This window comes from Epinephelus moara, chromosome 16 (genome assembly GCF_006386435.1).
Source record: "Epinephelus moara isolate mb chromosome 16, YSFRI_EMoa_1.0, whole genome shotgun sequence".
Lineage (NCBI taxonomy): Eukaryota > Metazoa > Chordata > Actinopteri > Perciformes > Serranidae > Epinephelus > Epinephelus moara.
In genome coordinates, this window is record NC_065521.1 from 38,700,162 (window position 1) to 38,715,836 (window position 15,675).

At 42.2% G+C, this 15,675-nt stretch overlaps 1 protein-coding gene across 2 annotated transcripts in view; it reads right to left on the reverse strand.

The window, feature by feature from the left end:
- The window catches only part of rapgef3 (Rap guanine nucleotide exchange factor (GEF) 3), a 43,254-nt gene that overhangs the window by 2,571 nt on the left and 25,008 nt on the right, over nucleotides 1–15,675 (reverse strand). For both annotated transcript variants that reach the window (XM_050065289.1, XM_050065288.1), the window contains 24 exons: nucleotides 14,960–15,066; nucleotides 14,753–14,874; nucleotides 12,200–12,377; nucleotides 11,970–12,054; nucleotides 10,581–10,641; nucleotides 10,147–10,223; nucleotides 9,877–10,023; nucleotides 9,430–9,536; nucleotides 8,428–8,516; nucleotides 8,254–8,332; nucleotides 6,585–6,735; nucleotides 6,380–6,462; nucleotides 6,237–6,267; nucleotides 6,013–6,088; nucleotides 3,972–4,109; nucleotides 3,701–3,798; nucleotides 3,385–3,510; nucleotides 2,807–2,988; nucleotides 1,167–1,257; nucleotides 1,032–1,082; nucleotides 817–904; nucleotides 655–719; nucleotides 493–547; nucleotides 260–331 (listed from right to left, as the gene is read on the reverse strand). In XM_050065289.1, the coding sequence (XP_049921246.1) occupies nucleotides 260–331; nucleotides 493–547; nucleotides 655–719; nucleotides 817–904; nucleotides 1,032–1,082; nucleotides 1,167–1,257; nucleotides 2,807–2,988; nucleotides 3,385–3,510; nucleotides 3,701–3,798; nucleotides 3,972–4,109; nucleotides 6,013–6,088; nucleotides 6,237–6,267; nucleotides 6,380–6,462; nucleotides 6,585–6,735; nucleotides 8,254–8,332; nucleotides 8,428–8,516; nucleotides 9,430–9,536; nucleotides 9,877–10,023; nucleotides 10,147–10,223; nucleotides 10,581–10,641; nucleotides 11,970–12,054; nucleotides 12,200–12,377; nucleotides 14,753–14,874; nucleotides 14,960–15,066 (2,359 nt within the window). The remainder of the gene's footprint in view (nucleotides 1–259; nucleotides 332–492; nucleotides 548–654; nucleotides 720–816; nucleotides 905–1,031; nucleotides 1,083–1,166; nucleotides 1,258–2,806; nucleotides 2,989–3,384; nucleotides 3,511–3,700; nucleotides 3,799–3,971; nucleotides 4,110–6,012; nucleotides 6,089–6,236; nucleotides 6,268–6,379; nucleotides 6,463–6,584; nucleotides 6,736–8,253; nucleotides 8,333–8,427; nucleotides 8,517–9,429; nucleotides 9,537–9,876; nucleotides 10,024–10,146; nucleotides 10,224–10,580; nucleotides 10,642–11,969; nucleotides 12,055–12,199; nucleotides 12,378–14,752; nucleotides 14,875–14,959; nucleotides 15,067–15,675) is intronic.

Sequence of the window (15,675 nt, forward strand, 5' to 3'; positions counted from 1 at the left end):
CTAGCACCTTGAATTTGTCCTGTCAATCTTCCAGTTTCCCTTTTTGAATGACAAATATAGACTACAGCTGCCTGATAGTATGGAGAGTTATTTTCTCTCCCGCAGGCGCTAAAGGTATGTGCTATTTGCCTCTTTGCAGCAGTCTTTGCAGTGGGTTCAGTCCAACTTTTTGGCCAAGAAAATAGGGACATGAGGCGACGCAACAGTCTGCCATAGTTTCTACCTTTAGTTTCAGCAGTTAATGGTAGATGTAGCTTACATGTTGATATGCGAGTAGCAGGCCCTTCCAGAAACATCCGATCTGCCAGGCCCCTCTGTGGAGACGACGCCACTGCAGAAGGGAAATAGAAGTTTACCTGACATATCCTACGTGTGTCAATCACAGATAAATAATCAGTTTACTTCAACATACACATGCAACTGTTTAATATTTCCTGAAAGCATACAGTATGAGTTTGCTAGCTGTATGACAAGCTCAACTGGATTACTCACCGTACGGCTGGCTTCTGCATCCTCGTACAATCTTCACTGTCTTGGCAATCATGCGCTGTCAGAACAGGAGGAAAAGGAAACATTTTAAGTTAAATGCCTCGCCAAGATTTGTGATGAGAACAATTGAGTCAAGCAATGTTGCAAAAACATTTTCCTTCTTACCACTTTCTCAAAATTGACCAATTTGTCTACGTAGTTTGGATTTCCCTCATTGATGAAGGTCATGTCTGGGCACAGGCAGGAACAGAAAACACATCAGTGATTAGTGGATTACTTTACATGACTTTCTAGGGCTGTATATGAGACACTGCTGATATGTGTCACCTTTGAGCAGCAGAGGCATGAAGGGGATATAGGGAGGACTGAGTTTGGCCACAGCCAGTCTGTAGGCCCTGTGGTTGCGTGAAGGATCCTAACAGGAGCAGAAAGTAAACAGAGCACAATTATATTACGTCAGTGTGCAGAATTAATGTACTAAACATTGAGAGCATTGAAACATTTATAAATGTACTGAAATGAAAGCATGAAGTGTAACTTACCATCAACCTCTCATAAGCACAGTAAATTCTTTTTGTCTTGCTGGGTATTCTCTGGAATAAATGATAACATATGTCGCTCAGTAAACAGTGACACTGATATTATCATCATCACTGTTGCATTCAGGGGTTTCTCACCTCCCAGGTCTTGTAGAGCCTGTGTACTGCACTGTTGCTCAAACCAAACATCACAGCAAAGAATGAATTCAGATTCTTCTGCTCCTTTAATCTGTGACAGAGAGGACACATTTATAAACAGTTAGGTCTCAGTGCGACAGTGTGCCGTTCTTGAAGTGACATTTGCAGGTTTCAAAGATGAGTTTTATGCAAACAAGACTGTTTGCAGCCACGCTGGTGGCTTTGTGAAGGGGAGTGCTTTGTGCTTAATTCTCAAACATCAGCATGCTAACATGGTCCCAGTGACAAAACTGGCATGCTGATTAAGCGAAAGTTTGGTGTGTTAGCATCAGGGCTGGAAATTTTTGTCCATCTGCCACTGTGGCTAGTTGACTCCAAAATCTACCAGCCTCTCAATAGATAACCATTGTTTTTTGGCTGGCGAGTAAAGAAAATCTAGCAGCCACTTTCATATTTTACCAGTGTTTGGCTGGTGGCTGGTGCTAATTTCCCACCCTGGTTAGCATGCTAACATAGCAACACAGTCTCGCAGTAATACACAAAATGGACACTGCCTCATAACAATGTATTACGTGGTGGTGGGGACAAAATGTGTTAAAATTACATGCTGACAATGAAAACAATGCCAATGCAAAGTCTAATACGAACGGCTGCAGTGTCAGTTTGGTCAGGTTTACAGACAGAAAAACACTTGGTTAAGTTTGTGGTTTCGATAAAAATAATCGTGCCCAGGACATATGTGACGTAAACTTACATACAGTAGGCTACTTTGTGTAGTTACGTAACATATCCACGAAAAGTACTTTACATTGTCAACTGTTTTGGTTTCCTACGGGACCTTAACAGCGGTCTCCTTGTTGAAAATCCATGTTGTTTGACCCATCCACCATTCCTCCTGCCCACCCTATGTGCAATTTTTCGCTCTTTATATTTAATTTTTGTGTCCACCACAACAAAAGATCCTCATTTACTCTGCGTTAGCATTGTTTTCATGTTGCCAGTAATTTTGTAGTGTGTTTCTCTAATTCTGACCAAGTGTTTTTCTTTCCCTGAACCTAACTAAACTGCGACCATTTCACAACGAAACTGTGACAGTTAGTAATAAACATTGCATTGGCACTGTTTTCATGTTGTCGACATGTACTTTCAACACATTTCATGCCCGCCACCATGTATGCATTGCAAAGAACTAGCTAGTTAGGACTGAACACAAAGTAAAGCTAAGGCTGATGGAAATGTCAATTAATTTTGCAGGTATTTGATCTTGAACTAAAGTATTGAACAAATTAATTTTGTGAGCAGATGGCGTGGCTACTTGAGGAGCCAGGAGATCACCAAATAGTGATTGCAGTCCATCCTATAGGGAACATGAATGTCTGTACCAAATATGGTGGCAAAGGATGCGATTCTTGTTGAGACTTAAAAAACACAAATGTCAACCTCACGGTGGCGCTAAAGGAAAGGTCAGGGGATCACCAAAGTCTTTAGGATTAATCCTTGGGAAACTATGAATGTTTGTACAAAATTTCATCACAATCCATCCAGTATATGTTGAGATATTTCACTGTGGACCAAGGTGGTGGCCTGACTGACCTACATTGCCATCAACACATAGCTAAGGTTTTAACTGATTCTCTTACACTGCAGCAATCTTTATGAACTTCTTGAGCAGGATGGCTCGTTTCACCAGGTCCTCACAGAGGCACAGCTCCGTCACCACCCAGTACTGCACCTCGTTGAAGCGACGCACGAACCGCTCCAGGTTAGCTGTGATGGCACCTGGGAACTTATGACGGCCGAATACGTAGTAGACAAGCTCCACCTGCAGAGACAGGAACAATGAGTTACACACGTGGAGAAGAAATCCGGAAACCAAAGAGAGGAAAGAGGAGTTTTTATAGGTGACTTAATGAGAGTGATTTGCTTCAGAAACACGCGAAGCATGCAGGAAGTGTTGTACCGCAGTGCCAGATGATCTGATGGCAAAGTGCCAGGGAGCGTGACTCAGATACATCCATCAAAGAGATAGCCAGTCCTTTGTAGAGATGAGGAAATATCTGAATGCCGGTTTCAGCTTTGGCTTCACTTTCATGACAGACTACTGGAGCTCGGCCTTGATGAGGAATTTGATGTGTAAATAAGCGTTTCCTCTTTGTACTGTATCAATTAGTTTGTGTGCTGTGGTCAGATGTGAAATTTGTCATATCTGCTGAGTTACCTCATGCATGGCAGTGAACAGTTCCCAGTCATAGTTGGTGAGTTCATTGGCGGTGTCTTTAGAGCCCATCTGTTCGAGGATGTCAGTTGTTCCTCGCTCTGGACCCTGCTGCTCCTTCAGGGGCATCTGGGAGAAACAGCCATAGAGAAATGAACAAGTAGAACATTATAGTGTCTTTGATGGCTTTCAGGGCAGATAAACTGCTTTGAACCGTATGCACTTAAATAAAAAACGAGCATAATGACAGTATGTCTGAAGTGATGACATTTCATCTTCTGTTATACAAAAAATGGTATGGAGTGCACATATTCCTCACCAGCTGTTCCACTTGGCTGCTTGTGCAGATGAACAGTCTCTCGTTGAGTCCCAGAGCTGTGTAGACTGCAGTCGCATCCAGCTTCAACTGAGCTCTCTCTGTGTGCATTTAATACATCAAAAACTCATTTTCAGCATAATGAAGTGCCAAACAATGACAGAACATCACATTAACATATAGCTCTGAATGCTTTATTCTTTCAGTTTTACAGGAAAAGCAATTTAAATGATAAATATCTATGCACAAGATGTCATCAATATTTAAGTCCCACCTCCCGCTGAGTTCATTTTGACCAGGATGTGATCTCCGCCAGGTTTGACTATCGCTGACATCACATCCTGCACAGATGTGTTCACCGGGAGCATCAGAGTGAGAGGTTTGTTGTCTGGCCTGTAGATCTCATACAGCACTGCACAGAGAAGGGACAGAAGCCAAAATGTCAAGATATACTGATAACTGATGAGTAATGACGTGTTATGAACAACACCCACAGACACATGAGCTAATGTGAGATAAGTAATCTTTGGTGCAACATATCGTGTTACATTCGCCAGAGGAAAACGTTGGCATTGTAGGTCTCTGCATGGGCATGGTGGATGGTGTGTTACCGGCTCACCTTTTTTCCCCTTTAAGGGCAGTGGCCTTGTGGGTAACCTGTGAGTGTGTGGTGTGGAAGCAGCTCTGTCTCGGGTGTGTCATGGTGATGACGGCATGTGGCAACAAAGGATGATAGCCAGCAGAGTCAAGTGTCTAGATAAGCTCAGGGCTGTGGCTTCACCTCATGAGAAAGCCAGGTTTCTTGTTTTGTGGTGAAGACTGCAATAAAGCCATTGTTGGCGCCTCGCTTTCCTTCCTTCAGTGGAGTGGTCCGGACCACTAGAAGCTAGTTACCAGCTAATAACGAGTCACGCTAAATTACTGCTAATAAGCCAGCATGTTCCCAACTACGGTTCGGAGCCGGTAAGCTGCTGTGGAAAGGTAACACGAGTCACCTGAGCAAGACGCCTGCTAAGCTGCAGACCACTACAAAGCACTGTTCAAGACTAACAACCAGAAAACCGGCTGTGATTTGGCATGTCATTGCTTTGTTTCTAGCTGCTTTTTGGGCACCAAATTTGGGCGATTTGTAGTGACCTGTATCTGTGGTTCCAGCAGGAAAAGCGCAACAAAAAGAAGTTGTTTCTTTACAGAGACATCGCTGCATTTCCTGCCAGGTAGTGGCATGAAAAGCTGGGGATACTGACCCCCAAACCAGGTGTTTTTAGCCAAAACATGACCTTTTCTTAACCATAACCAAGTGACTATCGGGGCTAAACCTAACCACATATTAACCACAGCATTGTTGAAACATAAAGCCGGAACTGGCCCGCTTTGGGGTTCTGCTTGAGAGTCTTTCCACCCCAACAAGAGTACAGCTCTCTGAAATAATGATGACTACTTCCTGCGATCAGATTTAAAGGTCTTGAACACTGTGTAAAATATTATCAACCAGCAGTTTCAGTACCAAAGAATCTGTGTCAGACTTTGTGTGAGTGAAATACATGTCAGTCAATGTAAAGATGCGATTAGATGCTAATTCCTACCGAGTGGCGCGATGGTTGTGACAAATGCAAATGACGTGAAATACACGAATAAAGTGGGTAGTGCGATTTCACATCAGCATTGAGATCCTCCAGGGACATATGACACCAAAGACACACGGGCAGATGTTCATTCATCCATTCAGTAATTTCACACACATATGAAGCGAGTCAACACAAAATATTGTAGCGTTCAAACTCTCAAAAGTCGAAAGTTTGCGTCGCCTTTGGTACGAACACATCACAATGACAACTTCAGATTGTAAATGGTCTGTAAGGTGGGGGATGGCTTAACCTGCTTCTTCAGTAGCTTCCATTTTAGTGGAGAATAATGAAAAACAGTCACATGTCATAATAGAGAGTCGTAGAAAAACTGAAACATACTGTTGAATTTGCACATATTTTTCTTCAGATATCTTGGGCTGTGCATAATTTGTTTTGTAAATGGATGAACGCTTTCGGAATTAACTTCTTTACACTAAAAAAAGGGGGGAAATTTCGAAAGTGATGTCATTTATAGATTATTATGTAATGGTTTTACTGGTCGCGCCCACTGGAGATCAAAGTGGGCTGTATGTGGCCCCTGCACAAAAATAAGTTTAATATCCCTGCAATATGTAATAACTTCCTGTGTGTAGTAATATACAGTAGATCAAAACAAGTTAAGTTGATTGATGGACATGCACATTATACAGTATCATTGATTGACTGATTTGTTTTAGTCTCACTCACCTTTATCTTGTGCTCTGATTGGCTGTAACCTCCCCACTTGCTCCTCACAGTTTGAAAACCAATCAAACTGCTGGTTCTGTCAAAAACATCAGAGTGACTCAGCAAGTCAGTGACATTAAAATGACAAATGACAGCAGCATGACATTTTGTTTTCTCACTGAAATGTATCTCTGACGTTAGTACTCTGCTCTCAGCTGTCATGTGCAAAGAGACGAGACCCTTACCCTGCTCAGTGACTGATATCCATTCTCCATTCTGTAAAGATACCAACAGATGAAAAACAGTTTCAGATAGCATGCTGCAGTATTTACAGCTTGAGAAATGTGGTAGAAATAGCAGATATTATAAGATAAAATAGACCATTTACACTTTTGTTCTCCTCCTTTCCCGAAATTGGTCTTTCAGCATGCTGGACAGACGAATATCTCCTGCCACCTCCGTCTTCAACTTCTGTTTCAGCCCAGACATAAAATTAAAAAAGCAGCAACATAGTTTTTAGTGATTCTCCTTATAAAGAAAATCTATATTCTTAAAATGCAATGTAATTAATTCAATTGAACATGCAATCTCACCTCCAGAGCGTCCATAGCAATGGGGTCTTCTTTCAGCAGGAGGCCATACAGCGCCACCCACTGGCCAATCAGCTTCACTACCTTCTGCTTGGTGGTGAGAATGTAGGAAGCCTTCTCCTGATCTGAACCCTCAGAGAGCTCCGCATGATACGTGCAGGACCAGTTAAGGGACTTTACAAAGAGTCTGAGACAATTAATGAGATGTCGTATTTCAGCAGAAAATAACTAACTCATGGCAACTAAACCCACTCTCACTTTTTATTTTAGACTGGACTGGAGGACTTTGATTTCTGGGTTTTCATTTTGTTGTATTTTTCCTTGTTTCATGTTATTCATTCATGTTTGTTTTGCTTCCTGTTTTATTTTGTAGGGTCACTCCTCATGTGTCACGTCTGGTTCAGCTTCCTGCCTTTGTGTGTTTTTATGTGATTGACTGCCCTGCCCTCTTTTGTTTCACCTGTCCCTTGATATCTCACTGCTCTCCTTGTGTATTTGGTCTAGTCCCTTGTCTTCTGTCAGTTCGACTGTGCTCCTTGCTGGATTCCCTCTCTGCATTCCTTGATTACTGGTTAGTTTTTGTCTTTGTCATTTGTACTTCAGCATGCTCCCTCAGTTGTTGCCTGCTTGTTTTTGACTTTTGCTATCACCTTTATTTTGTTCCTTAAACACACCTGCTTGGTGTTATGCATTTGGGTCCTCGCTCTGAACCCTGAAACCTGACAAAAAAAACGATCATTTGTTTCATCATCAGTTTCTCACCCTGTGTTACGTTTGTCTTGCATGCCTCCACAGTGAAAGAAGAATCCAAAAACAAATACAAAAAGGAGGTCGCTTTCATATCAGCAGAACATCTGTTTACAAATACTCACAACTCGTGCAGCAGAGGTGTGGACTCGAACCACATGACTTCCTTGTCCAACGCAAGGAAGTGCATTTTTGTACAGATGGATAGAAATCTGTTACAAATTACCTGTGGCCTTTCCATTTTATGCCATCCAGTAGTTTGGAATATGCACTTGAAACAGGACCTGCCGGGCACGTGGCATGTTTTGTGAAATATTTAATTAACAAAGGACACGCAAATGGCCGAACGAGTCATAATAACAATCTGACTGTATATAATGTATAACCAAATTTTAGCAGAATGTCATTACTCAGATTCACAGTGTATTAAGTTCGTTTTAACCAGACAAACTCATTTGACAATCAGCACATGCAACTGAATTGAGGTAAATAGCCTGTTAGTTAGTTAGCAGCCTGTTAGCTAAGCTAGCACACTGTCATACTCCGAAATCCATCGCAAAAGTCAAATTTTTGTAACATATTTGAGGCAAGTTCTGGACTGAAATATTACGCAGAGGAGGAGTTTTGCAGGCACATCAGATTTCACAGAGATTTCCATTGGAATTAATGGACTTCCAGTTGACTCGTCTCCGTACACATACGTAAGTGGAAACAAGGTGTCAGACTTAACAAAAAATGCTGCAAGGACAACAAGTTTTCTTCACAAATTCAGTGTACCATGGGGTCAGTAATTGATATATGAATGGTCAGTTTGTAGGTAAAGTACTCCTTTGAACTGCGGTTATCATAATAACAAGTAGCAGTGGTAGTGCACATTATCCTTATCATCATGATCATATTTTTATTATTGGCTATCACAGGATATTGGTGCTGTAGTGCGAGACACAGCTGGTTGGAGGGCATGAAGACTTTATGGGTGAGCAAGAAGTCGCTCACACAGGGATCTGCAGGGACACAAACATTACAACAGGTAACGACAGTCTGATCATCTTGAATCATCCAATAAACAAAAAAAGGCAAGATGCCTGCAGGTTCCTACCTATTGCGTCATTTCCATTAGAGTCCAACTTTACTGTTTCCAATAGGTGCTCCAGGATTTTCTCAGGTGTTCCTGACATAACGGTGTACCTGATCAAAGCACGACAAAATAAAGAAGAAGATTTATTTTCCTAACATTAGTACTTCCCTGTATTGCTGTACATGCATAAAGTCTGATTCTTTGTTTTGAGCGACATCACTTTTCTTGTGCTGCTTTCAGTTGCCTTTCACAAGTATTTAATCAGTGCCTGATAATGTAGCACTGTAGGACTACAAGACCACAGCCAAGCTAGCAGCTCTGTGAGACTGTACTTCAGCACAGTGGTGCTTTGAGCTGCTAACACATCTTAGTTTATTACACATACTGTATGATTCATGTGTGTGTGTACGTTGGCTGATAAAACCCCAAAAAGAAGAACCAGAGAAAGGAATTTGACGTAAGCACTGCACTGTTTGTCCTGCAGTCCTGTATTTACAGCACTTGGCGAGTTGGCAGCAGCATATCATGGCTGAACGGTGGTGTTAGTTACAGATCACATCTATTGTTGAACTATAAAATGCATTGCCTTTCAGCACACACTGTGTCTACGTCATAACGCCTGTATCAATACATTTGAGGGTTCCTTGTCTAATGGCATCATGTCAAAATGTAATATCGGTTGGGCTCTGCATTTAATAAGGCAGAGAACAAGAGAAGATGGTTGTGGTGTGCGTGTAGGAGAGGTCAACATCATGTTAATTCACTGTTATGTTTGCTAAAACACTTCAAGACTGATAACGAGGCAGGGTTGAAGTCCATTTCTTTCCTGGCCGTCAGATAACAGCCGATTAATAACACCTTAACGTTCGACAAAGATATCTGTATACCAGTCTCTCACTGTGTTATGATGACAGATTGTGTTACTGCTGTGATACGCCCAGGTAAAGTGTCTTAATGATTGTAAACCTGCTTGTGAAGTGACTGCTGTATTGTCTCAGAGGTGAGTGCGTCACACTTTCTCACTTGCTGTTGTTTCCTGCTCCTCCCTGCTCGGCCCGATCGCTGCTCTTCTCCAACACCAGCACAGTTTTCCCATGCTCTTCCAGTCGCACCGTGTTAGCTTCAACATCCTGAAGGACATATAAGAAATTTAGATGTGGATGACAGTTCAGTCAGATACATGTTTAGTTTATCTGTGGATCTGAATTTCTGGTGCACAGGAGAAAAAGACACTTTACTACATGTTTTCAGATGTGTGGACATGGGCGGATTATGAGATACATTGAAGCAAGACAGACACACAGACACTCCCCACTGAGCAAGCAACGTCTGTGGATGTGATATCAACTAGACTTGGACGTCCACAGACGTTGCTTGCTCAGTGGGTCTGGGTCCCTGTGCCTGGTAGCCCGTCCATACATCCACCAATGTGTCTAAATATTTAAAGTAATTAGTTACTCTCAGACACACCTTGAGGATGCGTATAAAGTCCTGTTTGTCAACACGGAGGAAATGGCAGTTGTCTTCTCTCAAGATGATGGTGGCAGCCCGAGGTGCATCATTCAGCAAAGCTAGCTGCCCAAAGTCCTCCCCCTCATGTAGTGTGGTGACCAGGCCCTGTGTGACACAACACTTTTAGCATTACATTATACCAGCGCACAGTTCCAAGGAAACAATGCACTTATCAGAGCAAATTCTGAGAATTAGCATTATCATGTCGCAACTAGGATATGGACTTACCTTCCCATGTGTGATCACATTTACAGAGCCTTTCCAGATGATGTACCAAGAAGTGCCTTTGTCCCCCTGACTGAACACTACACAACAAAGAAATGACAACATTAATCATTGACACACATTTACTCTGTGTGATCACATTTACAATGGGCTTTGTTATACATGACTGAATGGTCAGAGTGAGAGATGAGAGGAGAAAAAAACACACATGATGACCTGATTGTCTCCACTGAAGTAATGAATCAATTGTGACATAAGGACAGTTGATTATGTTGTACTGAAGAGGATGTTAAGGGGGCATTTGTGCACATGAGAGCATAAGTGTGTTGTAGTGTGATTCAAGGACACAATGAAACTGTGCATGTCTCCATGTGTATGTACTGTAGGAAGGCTCTCTACCACTGGAGCTCAAACATCAGCAAAGCTGTCACACTCACAGACTGTTCCGGCCTTGGCATGTGATTCAAAGACCAGCACCGCTGCCAGCTCCTTACGCACCTACGAGCACAACAGGGTGAGAAATTAGATTGAACTGCATTTATATTTCCAATGATGGTTCTTTGGTCAAAGCAGTTTATGAATTAGAGGAAACTGGATGCAGTGTTTGGTTGGTTTTCTACTTAATTTTATCACAAATGAACAAAATGGTAGAAACTTTATGGGGCAACCTGCTTTAAGGGTCGCTGTATGCAACATTCAGAGCGTTAATATAGCAGCAAACAACTATTTGTTATGAAAAGATATAGTAAAGTAATGGCGTCCTGCGCAGAGAATGAAGTCACGCATGTGTTATGGTCCAATCTTCTTTGTTGTGGTAGACGATCTGGTTGCACGAGCATATTCCCGCTGCTAATTCTGTCATCATGGAAGTGTAGAACCAGGTTAACAAAGTTAGCTCTGTAAGCACTGTTGTTGTTGTTGTTAGCACTGTTTTTACAGAGTTAGCACTGTTAGCTTCCAGCCACCAGCTCAGCTACCTCCATGCTGAGAACCGTGTGCAGACAATCCCGCCCCAAACTCTGAATCATATCCTCTTTTCTCACAAAAATTAGCATGTATTTGCCGGTTTTTGAATGCGGGAAAACCCACTAAAAATAGGTAAAATACTCCTCCCATTGCCAGTAGACCAGAGCTGTGTACACATCTCTGCAGTAGACGAGCATGCCTTCCTGTTTTGTTTTACTTGTGTGTACCTTTTTACCTGTACCTTTTGGCGTGTTACTCTGGTTACTTCTTCTTATATCTGTTACTTAGTCAGTCTCTCTTCCAAACTTTGTGCTGACTAATTTTGAACGATGTTTGAGTGCTGCTTAGATGGAGACGGAAGGCATTTTGTGGTGGTGCATCTTTGTATCACGATGGAAAAGGAGCGAAATGTACCAACCGATGAATACCTGTGACTACTGCAGAGTCATTTGTCCCAGGAATGAATGCCTATTGTAACCGTCCCCACTGAAGACAAAAGCCAGATGTAAGTGGGTGTTAGTGGGTTTTTTGTCCAGTGGGAAAGAGGCTCTAGATGTGCTCTGAATGTCACATACAGCTCATTTACTGGCTGGCTAGTTTTGTGGTTGATTCTGTTTATTCAAGAAGAATAATTGCCTTGAAAACAGATTCAAACAGAGCTCTTGTATCAAATTAAATTTAAGATGTACTATTACGATCAAAGTAAAGCTTCTGAACTGCAATATAACTGCTTCACTACCTCAGATTTCTAGCCGCAAAAACAAAGAATATAAAAGATGCTATAATCACACACAGAACTTCACATATATTGGCTTTTATCATGATGAGGATGTAGAGAGCAGGCAGTAATAGTGACTGACTGAGGTGGAGAGATGAGCTGCAGCCTTGACATGGAGCAGCTCCTCGTAGATGACCTCCAGGTCCTCGGCACTCCTGTGACTGGGGCTAAACACAGAGAACATGAGAAAACTTTGTTAAAAGGTGCAAGGACAGTCATATATGATCACCATGAAAGGGACATTACTAACTAGGTAATGTCACATAACGGGTTTTAATGCGTAGTACCTAAATAAAGGCTCAACATACTGACCATTTGCGTAGAATCATAGTGAGCAGAGCGTCAGGACCGAGCTGAGACAGCAGCGACAGACCCTCCTGCAGCTCGTCCTCCAAGTCCTTCTCATTTGTTGTGTGGCTCAGGCCGAACTCAGAGTCCTGGAAGCGGTAGAACTGGGTGTCCTTGTCGTGGAAGTTCAACTCATGTTTCACTTGATTGAGGCAGAACACAGAGGGGGAAACATTAATGAGACCCAAATGTAACCAAGTGTGTAGACCTTTTGAGGAATGGTGATTACGTCAAAACAGTTAAAGGGACAGTTCACAACAAAGTCCAAAATGCATGTTTTCCTCTTACCTGTAGTTCTATATATCAGTCTAGATGTTTTGGTGTGAGTGGCGTGAGTGTTGAAGATTTCGGCTGTAGAGATATCTGCCTTCTCTCCAATATAATGGAACTAGATGGCACTCAGCTTATGGTGCTCAAAGCGCCAAAATAAAATATTTGAGCAGTTTCCTGTAGAAACCATTTTCTTTCTACGAAACTACACCCACTAACATTATCACTGTGCGGAAGGAAGTGTGCATCTACTGCTAGCTTACCTAGCACCAGTGAACTAGCTACCGTTACGGCTCATCCGACGAGGACGCCATTAATGTTTACATCTCGCTTTGTCACAAGCACAAGCCTCTCAACCATGAGTAGATGCACATTTCCTTCAGCACAGTGATACAGTTGGTGGGTGTAGTTTCGTAGAAAGAAAATTGTTGCTACGTGAAATTGCTCACAACAAGGTCTGTGGATTATCTTGAGTAACTGGGCTCACAACAAGGTCTGTGGATTATCTTGAGTAACTGGGTCATGATTTCTAGACCGAGACATTGATGCTGAGTTTTTCAAATGTATTTTTTGGCGCTTTGAGCACCACAAGCTGAGTGCCATCTAGTTCCATTATATTGGAGAGAAGGCAGACATCTCTACGGCTGATATCTCCAACACTCAGCACCTCACACCAAAAAAACAATCTGGACTGATAAACAGCACTAAACATTAATGGCGTCCTCTTCGGGTGAGCCGTAACAGTAGCTAGTTCACTGGTGCTAGGTAAGCTAGCAGTAGATGCACACTTCCTTCCACACAGTGATAATGTTAATGGGTGTAGTTTTGTAGAAAGAAAATGGTTTTTACAGGAAACTACTCAAATATTTTATTTTGGCGCTTTGAGCACCACAAGCTGAGTGCCATCTAGTTCCATTTTATTGGAGAGAAGGCAGACACCTGTACGGCTGATATCTCCAACACTCAGCAACTCACACCAAAAAACAATCTAGACTGATAAACAGCACTACAGGTGAGAGTAAAATATCTATTTTTGATTTTGGGATGAAACTAAATGTCCCTTTACTACAGCACACACACATTGGTTTAAAAAAGGAAACAAAAGGGAAATAAATTAATAAAAATGACCTTCAGAAAAATTATTGGTCAGGTAGTAACTTTACAAAACTCCAGAATGACAAGATAAATGGAAATAAGATTAATTTATTCAGAGTGATCTCCTTCATTTGATGATGAAGCATTTATTTCCTGATTGGAGTGGCCTCTTTCAGGGAGACAGTGCCCCGTCCAGAGAGCATAAGCAGCTGGTGAACACTTGACTGAGTGAACACATTGTAAAACAAATGCCCTGGCAGGAGGCTCAGTCACCAGATTTCAAGCTACTCAAAGCACTTCTGGGAAATTCTCAAGTGCAGTCTGAGACATTATTATCAGAATATATTAGAACAATAGCAGGATAGGACATGATTTCTTATGGAATTATTCCACACACTCCTACAATCCATGCCAAGATGTTAGCCCACCCAACACATGACAAAATTATATTAATATGTCCTTAATTTTGGCTGCTGGCCAAAGACTGAAGTCAAACTGTCTGGTGTGATGCATACCAAGCAAAGATGGATTTGTAGTTTTGTCTTAAAGGTCCAGTGTGTAGGATTTAGGGAGCTATATTGGCAGAAATGGAATATAAGAAGTATGTTTTACTTATTGTATATTCTTTTTTTTTTTAAAGATATTTTTTAGGGCATTTTGCCTTTATTGGACAGGACAGGTAAGTGTGAAAGGGGGAGAGAGAGGGGGGATGACATGCAGCAAAGGGCCACAGGCTGGATTCGAACCCGGGCCGCTGCGGCAACAGCCTTGTACATGGGGCGCCTGCTCCACCACTAAGCCACCGACTCCCCTTACTTATTGTATATTCACATGAAAATAAGACTTGTTGTATTTTCATTATCTTTAAATGAGCCGTTTATATCTATATAGGGAGCACATCCTCGTCTACGGAGAATGCCATGTTGCACTGCCATGTTTCTAAGGTGCCCAGAACAAAAATCAAACACTGGTGTTTTCGCGTCAGCCACCGAATTTAGCAGCCCTAGCTGCGACGAGCAGTGTCAGAAACAATGAAGTTTCAGCTGGTTGCAATCTGTAATCCTCACCACTAGATGCCACTAAATCTCCCTAAATCTTCCACACTGTTCCTTTAAGACACAATTACATAAAATTCAGCTCTTTGGTTCTTACCATGGACAAGAATTCCTTCATCCACCAAGACCTGCCACATCCCAACTGCCTGGCTTCTTGATTGCAGGCAGTCATTTTGTTTCATCAGCCAGTCAACAAGTTCTTTACCAGAACAACACTGTCTGTGAGAGAAATATAACATGTGAATCTTCATGTCATTAGCAGAGATTTTTAACATGCAGGAAGTCACACCACCAGTATGGGTACCTGTATGTTTTGAGGTGATACTTTCTATCTCGGATCAGTCCAGGGTTCCTCTCGATCATGACACTATACACTGATCTCACTGCCTTTACAACACGATCTGAAAGAAACTATAAAGACATGAAAAAGAAGATGAAACACTTGAACTATTAAGGTTTTATTTTTCCATAGACATTAATGTGAATTGTGCTCTCTTTCCTGGTGTGATGAAACGGTGTGTGAAGGAGTGTACATAAGTAGGGTATGTTACACAGTCAGGCGGTCTTGTTTACTGAAACAGCCGGCTTGTGTGTTGGCAACAGACAGAAGTTAGCAAAAGAAACAAGGGTGCATGTGTGAGTGTAAGGGAAAGAGAGCCAGACAAGTTTCTTTGCATTTCCCCTCAGCGTGAGGATTGTGTGTGATGGCATGGACGTTAACAGTACGAGTGGAGATATCTGTGGGTGTCGGAGTAAAATGTGGTGTGTGTGTGGGGGTGGCAGGGAGGTGAGAATGTGGGAAAAAAACGGCTCTTTTAAAACTCTCCCACACCTCGCAGAGTCCCACGCCTCTACAACTCACTCTCTGGGTGACACACAGCGACAGCAAACTTTCCCTTTCTGACCACCCTCAGTGTATTTCCTTTGAACCTCTCTCGAGTCTTTCCCCCCACCCCCTGACACACATACACACAACTCACACTGGTCTAAAACCGAAAAAAAGGCTGCAGACAGGGGTGC